The 16858-nt window shown below is 66.0% G+C and overlaps 1 protein-coding gene across 1 annotated transcript in view; it reads left to right on the top strand.

The window, feature by feature from the left end:
• The first annotated feature begins 477 nt into the window (after window positions 1-477).
• Window positions 478-16858, top strand: part of MUC5AC (mucin 5AC, oligomeric mucus/gel-forming) — a 77622-nt gene continuing 61241 nt past the window's right edge. Inside the window, exons 1-30 of the mRNA XM_037838300.1 lie at window positions 478-550; window positions 1677-1751; window positions 2345-2404; window positions 2632-2893; window positions 3176-3290; window positions 3609-3699; window positions 4609-4688; window positions 5661-5765; window positions 5851-5961; window positions 6496-6565; window positions 6678-6815; window positions 6895-7059; window positions 7513-7607; window positions 8154-8280; window positions 8623-8878; window positions 9029-9081; window positions 9528-9628; window positions 10037-10188; window positions 10410-10548; window positions 10711-10824; window positions 10940-11119; window positions 11760-11999; window positions 12595-12751; window positions 13637-13765; window positions 14026-14182; window positions 14505-14548; window positions 14645-14811; window positions 15083-15113; window positions 15366-15687; window positions 15963-16205. Coding sequence (XP_037694228.1) covers window positions 478-550; window positions 1677-1751; window positions 2345-2404; window positions 2632-2893; window positions 3176-3290; window positions 3609-3699; window positions 4609-4688; window positions 5661-5765; window positions 5851-5961; window positions 6496-6565; window positions 6678-6815; window positions 6895-7059; window positions 7513-7607; window positions 8154-8280; window positions 8623-8878; window positions 9029-9081; window positions 9528-9628; window positions 10037-10188; window positions 10410-10548; window positions 10711-10824; window positions 10940-11119; window positions 11760-11999; window positions 12595-12751; window positions 13637-13765; window positions 14026-14182; window positions 14505-14548; window positions 14645-14811; window positions 15083-15113; window positions 15366-15687; window positions 15963-16205 — 4052 coding nt within the window. The remainder of the gene's footprint in view (window positions 551-1676; window positions 1752-2344; window positions 2405-2631; window positions 2894-3175; window positions 3291-3608; window positions 3700-4608; window positions 4689-5660; window positions 5766-5850; window positions 5962-6495; window positions 6566-6677; window positions 6816-6894; window positions 7060-7512; window positions 7608-8153; window positions 8281-8622; window positions 8879-9028; window positions 9082-9527; window positions 9629-10036; window positions 10189-10409; window positions 10549-10710; window positions 10825-10939; window positions 11120-11759; window positions 12000-12594; window positions 12752-13636; window positions 13766-14025; window positions 14183-14504; window positions 14549-14644; window positions 14812-15082; window positions 15114-15365; window positions 15688-15962; window positions 16206-16858) is intronic.

Genomic DNA, 16858 nt, shown 5'->3' on the forward strand with positions numbered 1-16858 from the left:
AGCCGGGCCCACCACCTGCCCGGGGCTGGGGGCTGGGCTGAGGGGGAGGGGCCCCGGCCCTGGGGACTGCTGCCCCCCACCCCTCTCTGGCCGAGGGAGGGGCTGCCAGGCTGAACCGGCCGGAACCACCCAGAGGCAGCGTCTCGTGGGCAGCAAGGATGCTGAGAGGGTCTCCGGGCACCAGGGCTCAGATCTGGCTGCCAGCAGGAAGGGGGCCAGGGCAGGTGGGGGCCCGGGACAAGGATGCCTCCGGCCAGGACTTTGGGGAGCCCTTGGAACACTGGGCCCCACCCCAGCAGGCACACCCATCTGCTGCCTGCCCAAAGCGAGTGCCGGCTGTTTACCTGGGCGAGGGGGAGCACAGGCCCCGCCCCGCCCCACCTGGTGTCACCTGGGGCCCCGCCAGCTCTGCAGCTACAAAAGGCCCCTGCCGCCTCAGGTCCCTCCTCAGAGGCCGGCCTTGGGGACCGCTGCACGATGGGTGCCCGCCGCAGGGAGCTGGTCCTGCTCTGGGCCTTGGCTCTCACCCTGGCCTGTGCCCAGCATGTAGGTAAGAGGCCCAGTACCCAGACCAGCTGGGACATGAACAGTGGGCCCGGGTTCCAGCAACCTGAGGGTGCCCCCGAGCGGCAACTGGCAGCTCGGCCCCGGCCCAGGGCTCCGGCCAGTCCTCGGCCAGCTCACGGGGGTGGGGTGGGGGCTCCCGGGCCGCGGGTGTCTGGAGCGGTGGCAGGGGCCTCGGAGCCTCCAGGGCCAGTAGCTCCCTGTCCCCATCAGCAGCCCCTGTGCCCGGCAGGGTCTCGTCTGTGTGGGTCTCATGGCTCGCTGCCCCCTCCCAGGCCTGGTCTGAGCCGGCTCTCAGCCACCTGGGCCCCCTGCCTCTCGGACCACCCCTCACTCACCTCCATGGGGCCTCCTGGAGGGGTCTCAGCCTCAGGGGTGGGTGTGAGGGGCGGCCCACAGGAAGACTGCGAGGGTGATGGAGGGAGGCCACAGGGCCCCACGGGGGCTTTACTCTGGGCCTGGGGCACCCCGCACGCCAGGCTTCACCCCCATGCACCCTGAAAGCAGGTTCCCTGCAGGGCCTGCTCTGGGGAGCCCCATCTTCAGGCAGCCCCCTGCCCTACTCCTGACCCCGGGCCCAGCTTCCTGGGCATCCCTGAGAGCCTGGTCACCTCTGACAAGCCGCTCCTGGCTTGAGCCGTAACGTCTGGCCCCTCTGCGGTCACTGACAGGGCAGGCGGCTGCCAGTCTGGTGCCTGCATTTCCCAAACACACAGCAAACATCCGGTGGGCGCAAATGAACAAATGAATGAACAAACGAATAGCAAACGAATGAATCAATGAACAAATGAATGACTGAATGAACAAACAGATGAGTGAACAAATGAATGAATGAACGAACAAATGAATAAAGGAGTGGCTGCCCCTTGAGCCGTGGCCCCTGGAGACACGTGGTCAGGCTGGAGGGGACCCCGGATGCCAAGCTGCGGGCACTGGCGAGGGTCTCTGCCGGTGCTCAGCCCTGGGGACAGGCCCCTCGGGGCACGTGGACGGCCAGCAGCACTGCAGCCCTGGCCAGGACCCTCACTGCAGCCACCGCACGGGTTCTGGGCCTTTCTGTCCCCCTCTGCCCTCCCCCAGCTGGCCTGGCTCAGACACGTGTCCTCTCCCAGGCCAGGCCCACGACGCCTCTCCAAAGCACGGCTATGAGGACCACCCGGACGTGCCCCCTGGCCAGCAGCAAGCAGGTGGGTCTCGTGTCCTACCCACACGCCTGTCCTGTCTGTGCAGCCCCACCCGGCACCACGTGTGGTCCCCCGGTCATGTATCTTGAGGCACCCCACCTTGCCATCCCTGGGGAGACAAGCCAGGGGGCTCTGTCATCAGCAGGCTCCGTCCACACAGCAGGTCTCTGTCCACACGGCCGTCAGTCCCTGGTCTTCACCTCGGCACACAGCCTGCTTCGCTCAGCAGCACGGTTGTCTGCTCGGCTGTGGCCTGAGGGGCTGGCGGGCGGCCTCTCTGGCCGGGTCTGTGCCCGCTGCTGCCCAGCCTGGATGGCGAGGGCCTGGGCCCTGCAGACGCCATCTGGGTTCGCTCGGTCTCAGCACCCCGGGGGCCACCCTGAGCTGCTGCTCTGATCTGGGCGTTTGAGGGATTCCAGGTGCAGGGAAAGCCCCGCGTGCACCCAGCTTTCCGGGGCTGTGGGCTGGGAGCTGGAGGGACTGGAGAGGCCCGGGTGTGGTGCAGGGAGAGGGGGCCACGGCCTCAGGACGGCCTCTGCGTCCTCTGCCCCGGGCAGCAGAGGTGTCTGTGCGTCACTGCACCCCTCTTTCCGCAGGTGGCCCCCTCTTGGGGGTGACCACTGTCCCGCCCCTGAGGACAATCCCCGTGGTTCGAGGTGAGTGAAACTGCACAGTCCCGGGCCCCTCCGTCCTGGGGGGCCTGGCTTTCGGGGTGGGCATTGTAAACACACTGGAAAGGGCCCCCCAGTGCTCTGCGAGCACGTTGCCACGACCGCTCAGCACTCGCCCCGGGGGCCTGAGGAGCCGCGGTGCTGAGGGGCTCGGGGCAGGCGGCCGGTGAGGGTGTCTCCGCCCTCAGGAAGGCGCCCCTTGAACCCCACAGCCCTGAACCCCGCGCACAACGGCCGGGTCTGCAGCACGTGGGGCGACTTCCACTACAAGACCTTCGATGGCGCCATGTTCCGCTTCCCCGGGCTCTGCAACTACGTGTTCTCCTCGCACTGCCGCGCCGCCTACGAGGACTTCAACGTGCAGATCCGCCGCAGCCCGGAGCCTGGTGCCCACACGCTCACCCACGTCACCATGAAGCTCGACGGCCTCGTGGTGGAGCTGACCAACGGCTCCGTCCTGGTCAACAGCCACCGGTGAGCGTGGGCCCTGGCATGGGGCGGGGCACGGCCGGGGGGACGCACACACTGGCGTGCATGCACACGAGCATGCACACACAAGTATGCACACGCAGGGCTTATGGGCCGGCCCCCTGGGGAGCCAGCATGGGCCCTCCCTGGGCCTCCGCCAGCCCCCCCACCCCTCCAGGGCCCAGGGCTCCCCAGTCTGCCCCGGAAGGGCCCCTTGGTCCTTCCCTGGTGACGTCAGAACCCTGGGTGGTGCCCGCGCCCCACCACTCAGCCGCACGCCCTCCACAGGGTCCGGCTGCCCTTCAGCCAGGCCGGGGTCCTCATCGAGCGGAGCAGTGTTCACCTGAAGGTAGTGGCCAAGCTGGGCTTGCTGCTCATGTGGAACCAGGACGGCAGCCTCCTGGTGAGCCGGGTGCCGGTGGGGGCCGGGTGGGGGCCGGGTGGCACCAAAAGCCACTCTTGGCGTGGAGGGCAGCCACCCCCCTCCCCAACCATGGGCTAGGATGGGCCCCGGGGTCTGCAGCAGCCCAGATGGGGGCCCTGCCCTGTGTGGCGACTCCTTCAGCATGGTGTGGCGCGTGCCCTGGCCCATCCGGCCTGTGGGAGCCGGGGAGAGGGTCCCCCTCAGCTCCCCCAGCACCCCCGTCAGGGATCTCGGACTCCCAGACCCCCTCTGGGTGACCCTGGAGGGACCGGCGACTCATATCTCCCTCCGTTCCAGCTGGAGCTGGATGACAAGTTCACCAATCAGACCTGCGGGCTCTGCGGGGACTTCAACAGCCTCCCGGATGTGGACGAGCTCCTCACCCACGGTACAGCCCACGCCGCCCACGGGGCCCGGCTGGGCTCAGCCTTCCACAGCCGGGCCCCAGGCTGTGTGCACACCTGCACACTCACACACAGCCCAGCACACACACCTGCACACTGACGCACAGCCCCAGCACACACACGTGCACACTCACGCACCCCCCAGCACAACAGTGCACACTCATGCACGGCCCAGCACACACACCTGCACACTCACACACAGCCCAGCACACACACCTGCACACTGACACACAGCCCCAGCACACACACGTGCACACTGACGCACAGCCCAGCACACACAAGTGCACAATCACGCACCCCCCCAGCACAACAGTGCACATTCATGCACGGCCCAGCACACACACCTGCACACTCACACACAGCCCAGCACACACACCTGCACACTCACACACAGCCCCAGCACACACGTGGAAACTCACGCATGGCCCCAGCACACACACACCTGCACACACCTGCCCACACACCCTGGCACACAGGCGTGCCCTTGGGGTGCAGGTGGAGCCGCATCGCCCCTTGCTGCCCTAGTTCTCTTTGTGGGAGCCTGGACGGGGACCCCAGCAGGCTGTGAACCCACACCTGGGTTAGGGCCCACCTCTAACACCCATCCCCGATGGGTGGCCCTGTGAGAGCACCCCCGGCAGCAGGGGCTCCGACCCCCCTCCCCTCCACCAGGCAGGTTAAACCACACTGGAAGCCCACGAGGGGCTTTTGGAAGGGGAAAGTGTCCTGGCCGCGCTCCACAAATACCTGACGTAGACATTGCTTACAGGGGGGTGGGGGACAGGCCGGTGCCATGCAGGACAGAGCATAAACGACCCCTCGAGTCCCCCTGGGCTTCACTGGGAGGAGGGGGCACCCAAGCCCGCGTGGCAGAGCCTGGCCATTCCCTGCAGATGTCAAGCTGACCCCCACGGAGTTCGGGAACCTGCAGAAGCTGGACGGGCCCACGGAGCAGTGCCCGGACGCCAAACCGGTGCCCTTGAGCAACTGCTTGACTCCCTCCGTAAGCCCCACACGAACCCCAGGGGTCCAGGCTGAGCCGGTGGGGGGGGAGGGTCTCTGTTCCCTGGGCCCAGGCTCATCGCCACCTCCCGGCCTCGCCTGCAGACCCTGTGCGAGGAGGCCTTCGGTGGCGCGCTCTTCTCGGGCTGCAGAGCCCTGCTGGACGCCGGCCGCTACCTGGAGGCCTGTAGGCAGGACCTGTGCCTGTGCCAGCACACGGACCCCGCCCGCTGCCTCTGCCACACCCTGGCTGAGTACTCCCGGCAGTGTGCCCACGCCGGGGGGCTGCCACCAGACTGGAGGACCCCCGACCTGTGCCGTGAGTGCTGCCCGCCAGGCTCCCGCCGCAGCTCTGGGGTGGGGGGGGTGCCCCAAGACGGGGGCAGCGCATGATGCACCCCATCTCCCGGCCCCTGCAGCCCAGACGTGCCCGCTCAACATGCAGTTCCGGGAGTGCGGCTCGCCCTGCACTGACACCTGCTCCAACCTGGAGCACTCCCAGCTCTGCGAGGAGCACTGCGTCGCCGGCTGCTTCTGCCCTGAGGGTGAGGCGGCCCACCCCCCCGCTCACTGGCAGGCCCGAGACCCCCGCCCCGGCTGCCCCGGGCCCTGGAAGTTTGGGGACCCTGCTCTCATGGCTGCCTGCACCCCGCAGGGACGGTGCTGGACGATGTTGGCCTGGGAGGCTGTGTCCCCGTGTCCCAGTGTCCGTGCGTCTATAAAGGGGCCACCTACGCACCCGGGGACGCCTACACCACAGACTGCGCCAACTGGTGGGTCCCGGCCTCCGGGGGCTGTGGGTGCGGGCAGGGGTCTCCTCTCCCACTTGGGCCTCACCGGGGTGGGTGCCGGCGGCTCTTCCGGGTGCTTCCAGGGCCCGAGCCCACACACAGCCCCTCCCGCCCTCAGCACCTGCTCCGGCGGCCGCTGGAGCTGCCAGGAGGCCCCGTGTCCCGGCACCTGCTCGGTGCTGGGCGGCTCCCACGTCTCCACCTTCGACGAGAAGCAGTACACGGTGCACGGCGACTGCAGCTACGTGCTGGCCAAGGTGGGGGCGCCCAGGGCGCGGTGCGGGGGGTCCGGCCCTCGGGGTGGGGGGCCGCCGGGCGGGGCCTGAGGACCTGTGTCTCCAGCCCTGCGACAGCGGCTCCTTCACCGTGCTGGGCGAGCTGCGCAGGTGTGGGCTCACGGACAGCGAGACGTGCCTCAAGAGCGTGACGCTCAGCCTCGGCGGGGGGCAGACCGTGAGTGCCCGGGGCCCTGGTGGGGGGGACAGGCTGGGGCAGGCCTGGTGGGGGACAGACTGTGACCGCCCAGGGGTGGGTGGGAGCCGGATTGGGGGGTGTTTGTGATTGGGCCCCTCTCTCTGGCAACCCCTTTGATCCTGCATGATCTGCGGCATCCCGGCCTTCCCACCCCATTCGCCACGTCCCTCCTGGGCCTTCTGAGGGACCCTCCACAATCTGAGCAGCTCGGTGGGTGGGGGGCTCCAGGCACTGCACTCCTGCCCCAGCCGGCCCCAGAAGGAAGGACTCGGGGCGTCTCCTGGTGGTACTGCTTCTCCACCCAAGCCGATGGCTCCAGCCTATGAAACAACTTTGGCTTTTACACTCCTAAGGAAGGAAATCCGTGCAGGGAATTTAGCAAAGCAGGATGAGCAGGGGGAGGAGGGCATGGGCTTCTCCCCCTGCAGGAAGCCTGGCCCCCCCACCCCCCAGCACCAGGTCACAGCCCCTTTGGGCCCTGCTCACCCCCCACCCCGGCCCCTGTGCCTGCAGGTCATCGTGATCAAGGCCAGTGGAGAAGCGTTCGTGAACCAGATCTACACCCAGCTGCCCATCTCGGCAGGTGGGGAACCCCTGACCCCCAAGATGCCCCAGAACCCCTCAGGACCCCCTCCCATGCTGCCTGTGGTTCCCACCCCTTGCATCGTGGTGAGGCCTTGTCCTCTGCTCTGCAGCCAACGTGACCATCTTCAGACCCTCGACCTTCTTTGTCATCGCCCACACTAACCTGGGCCTGCAGCTGGAGGTGCAGCTCGTGCCCACGATGCAGGCCTTCGTGCGGCTGGAGCCCGAGCTCCGGGGGCTCACGTGCGGTAAGAGGTGCTGCCGGCCCTGCACGCCCACCCCCTCCGGCCGCGCACGGGGCCTTCACCCTGGCCCTGCCCTCCCCAGGCCTCTGCGGGAACTTCAACCAGAACCAGGCCGACGACTTCCGGACCATCAGCGGGCTGGTGGAGGGCACGGGCACCGCCTTCGCCAACACCTGGAAGACCCAGGCCGCCTGCCCCAACGTCAAGAACAGCTTCGAGGACCCCTGCTCCCTCAGCGTGGAGAACGGTACAGCCCCTCCGCGGGCCCTCCCGGGGCCGAGCGTGCACCTGCCCCCCGCCCCCACGCATCGGGTCACGTGTCTCTGCCTAGTCCACCCCCTGGACTCAGGGTGCAGCCCGTCCTGGGCTTCTGCCCCTCCCTCCATGGCCAGGAAGCAGGGCCCCATGTGGCAGAAGGGACCCCGCTCCTGGGCCGGAGTGGTGGGCTCAATGGGAGCACTGCAGAGCTGCTCTGGGGGAGGCAGGAAAACTGGAGGCACAAAGCCCCCAGACCTGGTGAGACCTCGTATTGCAGTGCGTGGGTGTTTTCTTGAGGGGGACGTGCTGGTGCCATTTGTCCAGGGTTGGAGTCTGAGGCTGCAAACCCAGACAGGGGAGCAAGCGTGTGGGGTGGGGTGAGGGTGCAGGCTGCGTGCCCAGCCTCGGGCAGCCCCCAATGCCTGTCCGTCTCCGTCCACAGAGAAGTACGCTCAGCACTGGTGCTCCCGGCTGGCAGACCCGAAGGGCCCCTTTGCCCAGTGCCATGATGCTGTGAACCCTGACACTTACTACTCGGTAACGTCCGCTGCCAGCCTTGGGCTGTCGGGCCACGCGGCCACCCCCAGGGAGCAGGGAGGGCAGGGCAGGCTGCTGGGGAGCCCACCCCTCACCCTCCCCTCCCACCCCTCACCTGCCTTCTGCGAACTGGGACAGTGGGGTCTGGGGCCAGGCCTGCCCCTCTGCTCCTCGCCCCTTGCCCCATTCATTCATTCACTGCCTGTTGATGGCCTTGTGCCCCCGGCCCTCCCAGGCACAGGGTTGGACCCCACGGTCCACAGGCAGCCGGGCCCTGGGGGCCAAGTGAGAACTCACAATGGCCGACACGCATGGTGGAGCATGTCCAAGGCCGAGCAGGGGGTGCTGGGCCTCTTGGGTGCCCCCAGGCTCCCAGCCCCACACAGGGCTCCGAGCGTGGGCAGGGGCTCTGGCGGGATCCGGGAGGGCTCCTGGAAGGGAATGTGCGGGGATGGAGGGGCCCCGGTGGAGGGCAGGGGTGGGTGGGCAGCATGGGATGGGGTCGTCCACCGGGCCGGGGTCCCTGACGGCCCCCTGCGCCCCCAGAACTGCCTGTTCGACACCTGCAACTGCGAGAGGAGCGAGGACTGCCTGTGCGCCACGCTCTCCGCTTACGTGCGCGCCTGCGCCGCCAGGGGCGTCCTGCTCAGCGGCTGGAGGGACGGCGTCTGCAGTGAGTGCCCGCAGGCGGGGTCCCGGTGACCCCTGGTGGCTCCAGCAGACGCTGCCTGAGCCCCCACGCTGGGCTCCTGGAGGCGGTGGCTGGGGGTGGACCCTGGAGGGGAGGGGAGGGAAGCCAGATGGGTTCTGGTGTCTCCCAAGCTGCCAGCTCCCCACTGGTGATGGAGCTGCAGGGCCCCCCTTGCCTCCAGCCCCTCCCCCTCCTAGCAATAAGAGGTTTGGGGTCCCTCAGGCCTCCAGCTGTGGGGCGAGCCTCGTGGGCCCCTGGTACTGCCCACTGGGCTCCTGCCCACGAGTCCTGAGCCTCACGTCCTCTTCCTGGTCTTGGCTGCAGCGAATTCCACGCTCAGCTGCCCCAAGACGCTGACCTACCAGGAGCACATCGACACCTGCCAGCCCACCTGCCGCTCGCTGAGCGAGGAGGACGTCACCTGCAGCATCGGCTTCATCCCCGTGGACGGCTGCACCTGCGCCAAGGGCACCTACCTGGACGAGTCGGGCAAGTGTGTGCCGGCCTCCAGCTGCCCCTGCTACTATCATGGCTCGGTGGTCCTCAATGGAGAGACCCTGCACAACAGTGGGGCCATCTGGTAAGGGACCCTGCCGGGCCGGGAGCACGTTGCTCCCAGTGCTGGGCAGCCCCTGACCCCGCTCTCCACTCCCGGTGCCAGGGTGACCCCTGACCCCGCTCTCCTCTCCCGGTGCCGGGGTGACCCCTGACCCCACACTCTGCCCCGCAGCACCTGCACCCGTGGTGAGCTGACCTGCATCGGAGGTGAAGAGACCGACCCAGGTGAGCTGGCATGAGGCTGCGTGGGAAGGCGGCCATGTGGGCCTCGTGTTTCCACACAAAATTGGCTGGGAGCTGAGAGAACCCCGAAGCCGTCCTGGCCCAGGGCTGGGGGTCGGCCCCGGTGGGTCTGTGCCCTCTGGGGCTCGGCGAGGGGGAGGGGAGAGCATGTGTGGCACACACGTGTGCATGTAGGCTCTAACGGAGCGCACTGCGGGCCCCAGAGGAGCCCCAGGATGGGTGGGCATCTTGGGGTGCGAGGTGAGCTCTGGGGGTGAAGGCCTCACCAGCTTTAGCCTGCTCATCTGCCCGGGGCCGCTTGCCCTAGGTCACTCACGGGTTAGAGGTCAGGCCTGATGCAGTGGACGGGGAGGCCAGGGCTCGGCTGGGAGGGGACAGGTGGGCGAGGGGGTGGCTCGGGGTCCCCTGAATGGGCCGCTTCCCCCCAGTTTGTGCTGACCCCATGGTCTACTTCGACTGCCGGAACGCCACGGCTGGGGCCACTGGGGCCGGCTGCCAGAAGAGCTGCCACACCCTGGACATGGCCTGCGTGAGTGCCCTTCCGCCCAGGACACCCCCTGCTGAGGGCCCCCCAGCCCCCAGGAGCTCCCTGCCCACCCTCCCAGGCCTGCTTGGCCCTCTGGGCGCCTGTGGAGATAGCCTCCAGGAGCAGAGGCAGGGCTGGCCAATGGTGTTGGCCCACAGGGACCCCCCTCGTGGCCTCCTGGGGGCCAGGTGAGCTCAACAACATGCAGGAGCCTTGGGGTGAGCGTCCTGGGGGGCCCACGGGGCTTGTGTGCTGGGGCCACTGCTCCCACAGCCCAGAACGACCCCCGGGCCAGGTCCCAAGGGGACCCACAGGCTCCTGTGGCTGGTCAATCTCAGCGCTCGGGAGGACACGGTGCGTTCTCTCCTGCCCCCGCCGCCGCTCAGCCCCGCGCCCGCCTGGCTCTTACAGTACAGCCCCCAGTGTGTCCCTGGCTGCGTGTGTCCTGATGAGCTGGTGTCGGATGGCAAGGGTGGCTGCATCGCTGCGGCCGACTGTCCCTGCGTGCACAACGAGGCCAGCTACGAGGCTGGACAGACCATCCAGGTCGACTGTAACACCTGGTAGGTGTGGTCAGGAGCCGGCAAGCCCCTGGCACAGGGGCCCCTGCAGCCTGCACTCGGCGCAGGTTTTCAGGGCTGGACGCTGGCGACACCTGTTCGGCGGCTCCCTCGGGGTCTGAGGGCTGCACCTAGTCCAGCAGAAGCAACGTCCCCACGGGAGGACGAGCCCAGCCCCCGCCACATCTGCCTGACCTGTGGCCTGTCCCTTCACCCCCACCCAGCACCTGTAAGAACAGGATGTGGCACTGCACGGACGAGCCCTGCCTGGCCACGTGCACTGTGTACGGGGACGGCCACTACCTCACCTTCGATGGGCAGCGCTACAGCTTCAGCGGGGACTGCGAGTACACCTTGGTGCAGGTACACCAGCCCTTCCCTGGCCCTCGCACCGGCCACCTTGCTCCCCCACCCCCATCTCGCTGGTCACATCTGCTGCCCCAGCTGCATGCTGGCCAGTCCCCCTGCCCTTGGGAGGGTGGGTGGGTCGGGCCTCACCCTGACGACAACCTCCTGCATCCCCAGGACCACTGTGGTGGCAGCGGCAGCCCCCAGGACTCCTTCCATGTCGTCACAGAGAACGTTCCTTGTGGTACCACAGGGACCACCTGCTCCAAGGCCATCAAGATCTTCCTGGGGGTGAGTGGGGGCGGGGGGCTAGGACAGGGCTGGGGGCAATGGAGGGGACCTGCCTGGGGGCTGGCCCAGGTGGCCCTCCCAGAGGCTGAGTCACCGGCTCCTCCTTGCCAAGCAGAGCTACGAGCTGAAGCTGAGCGACGGGCAGGTCGAGGTGGTCGAGAAGGGGGCTGGGCAGCAGGCGCCCTACAGCCTCCGCCAGATGGGCATCTACCTGGTGGTGGACACTGACGCTGGCCTGGTGCTCCTGTGGGACAAGAAGACCAGCATCTTCATCAAGCTCAGCCCCGCGTTCAAGGTGAGTCCCAAGGATGGCGTCTCCGTGTCCTCGCCCCTCCAGGAGGCGTCTGCCCTGTGCAGAGGGCTGGGCTGGGGAGACCCAGGCAGTGTGGGGGTCAGGGAGCAGAGGGGAGAGGAGATGGGGCGAAGAGTCAAGGGGAGGGAGAGGGAGGGAGCCCCAGGAGGACGGCCAGTTGGGAGACCGTGTGCCACGTCCTGGTGACACTGTTCCCTCCAGGAGAGACCCTCTCCAGACACACTCTGCAGGGTCACCACGGTCTCTGGTCCAGGTCTCGTCAGAGGAAAGGAAAGGAGCGGGCAGCCTTAACCCAGCTTGGGGAAAGAGGGAGAGGAAAAGCCAAAATTTGTTCTTAGCCTGGGAGCTTGTGATTTTCTCAGGGAAGGAGGTGCCAGCAGGGCTTGGCCTGGGGACCCGGGGCCTCCCGTCCCTCTGAGTGAGGGCAGCGCTGGGCCACTGATGCCCTGGGTTTCTGCACCAGGGGCCGCCTCCAAACCCCAGACTCCTCAGCGCTCCCTGGGGACCCCTTGGTGCCGCTTTGTGCATTAGGGAGCCTGGTTCCACAGGGGGCACTGGGGTGGGGGAAGCCCGGGAGAGAAGGGTCTTGGTCCCAGGCCCACGGCCTTCTGCGTGTCTGCAGGGCAAGGTCTGCGGGCTGTGCGGGAACTTCGACGACAACGCCGCCAATGACTTCACCACGCGGAGCCGGTCCGTGGTGGGGGACGTGCTGGAGTTCGGCAACAGCTGGAAGTTCTCCCCGACCTGCCCCGACGCGCTTGCCCCCAGAGACCCCTGCAGTGCCAATCCCTACCGCAAGTCCTGGGCCCAGAAGCAGTGCAGCATCATCAACAGCAGCCCCTTCGCCGCCTGCCGGGCCCAGGTGGGGTGCCGGGCAGGGTGGGGGCTCATCCTTCTGGGCCTGGGTGAGGGTGGGGGGTTCCCTCTGGGCCTGAGGCTTGTTTGGGGCTCCAGGAGGTGCCAGCCGGGTGGGAACATGAGATGGGGTTCTGGGGCTCACCATGGGACACCTCACAGACTAAGGCCCCTGGGGCCAGGGACATGGACGTCTGCACCCTCAGATCTGGGCTGCAGGTGGGACTGTTGGTTCTGCCCACAGGCTGCATCCTGGAGTGAGCCCCAGGAAGCCGGGGGTCCTGCTGGATCGTATCACAGGGCTGGGGTGGGGGTGGGCACACTGCTCAGCACCATCTGTCTGTCTGTCTGACAGCACCCATTAGGCCTGGTGTGCACAGGTTGGCCATCCCTGGGGATCATTTGGGGTCCCGTGTTGCCCCCCTGAGCTCCTTGGGGATTGTTTGGGGTCCCATGCTTCTTCCCACTGAGCTCCACAGGGAACCCACCAGGCCAACATGCAAGTCAAGTCGTGGGCCTAACCCCAGGAGCGCTGGGAGAAGTGGGGGCCCCTGGCTTGCACCCCACACAGAGTACCGGACCCTGGGATCGCTCTCATGCAGGTGGAGCCCACCAAGTACTACGAGGCCTGCGTGAGCGACGCGTGTGCGTGCGACTCCGGGGGCGACTGCGAGTGCTTCTGCACGGCCGTGGCCGCCTACGCCCAGGCCTGTCGCGACGTGGGCGTGTGCGTCACCTGGAGGACCCCGGACATCTGCCGTGAGTCGGGCTCTGTCCGTGGTGCTGAAGGCCGCGGGCTCAGGGGGCGGGGAAGGGGCGGGGCCGCGGAAAGGGGCGGGGCCGCGGCGTGGGCGTGGGCGTCTCCTGGAGGACCGCCCCCGACGTCCGCCGCGAGTCGGGCTCTGTCCGTGGTGCTGAAGGCCGCGGGATCAGGGGGCGGGGAAGGGGCGGGGCCGCAAGGCGGGGAAGGGGGCTGCGATGTGGGCGTGGGCGTCTCCTGGAGGACCCCCGACCCGACATCTGCCGTGAGAGCCCAAACACGTCCTTTGGGGCCGAGGAAGCCGGGGGGCGAGGCGGAAGCTGGCACCGTGCACTGCGCAGCAAACATCTGCCACTGAGGGTGGAAATGACTGAGGAAAGTGACGGAGAGAGAAGGGGTCATGCAACCGAAGGGGCGACCACCGGCTGGCAGAACATTCTGGAGCTGGGTGTCTCAGCAGAGACACCACCCCTGCCAAGGGAACCGTACCTGAAGCCAGCTCCAAGGAAGCCTTATTCAGAGTGGGGTGTAGCTGGGAGGGGCTTGGATGGGCCCCCCCCCCACCCTGATGGTGGCCCCTGAGGAGCCAGGGAGAAGACCCTAGCCCTCATTTCATGGATGGGCACCTGAGACCTATGCTTCCAGGGCCTCGTCTGGGGCACTAGGGAGGGAAGCAGCTTTAGAATGGCCCCCGGAACTTCCTCAGAGACATGGTGCAGGAGGGACCCCCAGGAGCCAGCTGCAGCTCCCAAACTCCATGCATAGATGCCCCATGGGCATCCTTCCCAGGGTCCCCCAGGGCACACACAGACCCTCTCCCTGGAGAGAGGGAGCCCTGAGAGCTGGCAGCCCTGCTGAGTGCCCTCCCCCCACCCCGCCCGCAGCCCTGTTCTGTGACTTCTACAATCCCAAAGGAATTTGTGAGTGGCACTACCAGCCCTGCGGGACGCCCTGCCTGAAAACCTGCCGGAACCCCAGCGGGAAGTGTCTCCATGAGGTCCACAGCCTGGAAGGTCTGTCTTGGGTTCCCACAGGGCCTGGGAGGCTCTGCCTTGTGCTTCTTGTCCTCTGGGCTGGGGTCTGTCCTGGAGTCCCTGGGTCCTCAGCTGCACTGGGCCACTCCTAACCCTGGGGGGAACCTTCACGGGGGGCAGGTTCTCTCTGCCCATAGCATCTGCCATGCAGCCCCAGGCCGGGTAGGACAAGACAGGGACCCTGTGGGGTGAAGCCGGCTGGCAACCCAAATGTGGGACTCAGGCCTCTCGTCCTGCAGGGTGCTACCCCAAGTGCCCACCTGAGGCTCCCATCTTTGATGAGGACACAATGCAATGTGTGGCTGAATGCCCAACCGTGCCTCCACACTGCCTCGTCCACGGAAAAGAATACCAGCCAGGTGCCCCTGTGCCCTCTGCTGAGAACTGCCAGTCCTGGTGAGTTGCTTGGGCTCAGCAGCAGGCAGGTGCCTGGGGTGCATAGAGAGGGTGGGGCCCCTCTCGGTGGGACGGACTCCCAGCCTGCCCACCACCCTGGCCTTCCACTGGGCCTTATGCCCGGGAGGGACTGTGCTTGGTACCCCCGCCTTGATCTGGCATTCGTTAGAAGCAGGTGTCCAGAGGTTCTCTGAGCTGGAAGCCATCTCTGAGAGCGCCTCCAACTGGCAGCGGGGTTTGGGTGGTTGCCCCTGCCCACTAATCAGGTCCAGACACCCTCAGGGCCTCCATGCACCCTCACAGCCCCACTTCCTGTTCACAGCGTCTGCACTGAGAACGGAGTGCGGTGCGTCCATGACACCAAGGGTAAGCAGTGGGGTGTCTGGCCTCTGGATTTGGGGCCTGGGTCCCCACCACATGCCCTGGCTTCCTAATACCTGTCCTGTCCACTCTCCCTGGCAGCCTGCAACTGCACCTACGACGGGCAGCAGTTCCATCCCGGGGACGTCATCTATGACACCACAGACGGCATGGGGGGCTGCATCTCTGCCCGCTGTGGGACCAACGGCACCATCGAGAGGAGGGTCTCGGCCTGTGACCTCACCACACCTGCACCCCCAACCACCTTTGTCTTCTCCACAACTCCAGTTGGTAAGGCAGATCGCATGGCCTGATGCAAGTGGATAGCTCTGCTGGGAGAGCAGCCCTGGACAACTGGGGCTGGGGTCTGCCCTGGGGTCCCTGAGATCCAGGCTGGGGTCTGTCCTGGTGCTCCCCAAGGCTTTAGCAGAGCCTCCTCCATGAAGCTCTGGTTTCTGGGGCACAAACATGCAGACTCTGCAGCTAGCGTCACCTTGGAAGGGCCTCCTGGCAGCGAGAACAGCTCACTTGCTTGTTCAGACTGCACATGCTTCACACCCGCCCTCCCCAAGCTGCAGTGCTGGTGGAGTCCAGAGTGCATGTGGGCCCAGGGCGCAGGCTGCAACGGGGGTGGTAGAGCAGGTAACAGGGCTTCTGATGGGGATGGCGGGGACAGGACCCTGACACTCAGCCCCCCTCTCTTCGCCCACAGTTCTGAGTTCGACGAGCCCACCTGCCACAGGCCCCAGCCTCCCAGAGAGCACACTACATACACGCCTTCCCAGCACGACTCCCTCGGTACCTCCGGGCACACCCCCGACAGCCTCATCCCCACCTACCACAACTAGCCCGGGCTGTGGGCAGGTGTGCCGATGGTCCCCATGGCTGGATGTTAGCCATCCAGGACAGGGACCTGACAGTGGGGATTTTGACACACTGGAGAACCTACGAGCCCACGGGTACCGAGTGTGCAAAGCCCCCAGGGCGGTAGAGTGTCGAGCTGAGGACACCCCTGACATGCCACTTCGAGCCTTGAAGCAGCGAGTCAAGTGCAGCACAGCCGTGGGGCTCATCTGCTACAACAGGGACCAGATGTCTGGGCTCTGTGACAACTACCAAATCCGGATTCAGTGTTGCACCCCAGAGTCCTGCTCCACTTCCAGTGGTCCATCCCAGACCACCCCTTCCACAACCTCTGGGACAATCAAAACTGGGGCCACACCAGGGACCAAAAGCACCACACCTGGGCTGACAGGGAGCACAGCCTCACGGGGACCATTCACAGCACCCCCTATCACAACTGGTCTGACTAGTCTTTCTACAGGTAGCTCAACATCTGTGTCTAGACCTGTCCCAGGTACCTTGATACCTCTCCCAAGTACCCCAACACCTATTCCAGGCACCTTGACACCTGTCCCAGGTACCTCAACACCTGTCCCAGGTACGCAGACACCTGTCCCAGGTACCTCAACATCAGTTTCAGGAACCATGACACCTGTCCCAGGTACCTTGACACCTATCTCAGGTACCCAGACACCTGTCCCAGGTACCCCAACACCTGTCAAAACAACTCTCTCAACCCCCAGTCCATCGCCAGTGCTGACAACACTTATGCCATCTTCTTCTGGGTCCACCACAGCACGAGGAACCTGGACACACACAGGTGAGCTGTCCACATCTGAACCCACCACAATGCCTTGCTTCCAAGAAATATGCACGTGGACAAAGTGGATTGATGGCAGCTACCCTGAACCTGGGATAGACAATGGGGATTTTGACACTTTCCATAATTTGAGATCCAAAGGATACAAATTCTGTGACAGCCCTAAAAATGTGGAGTGCAGAGCAGTGCGCTTCCCAGACACACCACTGGCAGAGCTGGAGCAACATGTCATCTGCAGCAAAACAGAGGGACTGCTCTGCTTGAACAAAGACCAGCTACCCCCCATCTGCTACAACTATGAAATCCGTATTCTCTGCTGTGAGATGGTGGACACGTGTAGGGTGCCGAACATGACAACTGCTTCACCCAAGACAAAGCACTCAACCAAACACACACCTAAGCCTGCAACACAGACCACCAGGACCACAGGAATCTCCTCAGTGACAACAAAACGTACCAGCCCCAACATACCACCTAGGCAAACCGCAACAACATCCACACCCAGCACACATGTGACCAGGCCATCTGGGCATACAACCACGACAACCCATGTCCCAACAATTACTGACATTCCTGTGACCACAACCCCAATTTCTGCTTCCACAAACAAAACCCCTGTCCCCATGACCACCACCACCACCCATCTTCTAACA

Source organism: Choloepus didactylus, chromosome 6, assembly GCF_015220235.1.
Source record: "Choloepus didactylus isolate mChoDid1 chromosome 6, mChoDid1.pri, whole genome shotgun sequence".
Lineage (NCBI taxonomy): Eukaryota > Metazoa > Chordata > Mammalia > Pilosa > Megalonychidae > Choloepus > Choloepus didactylus.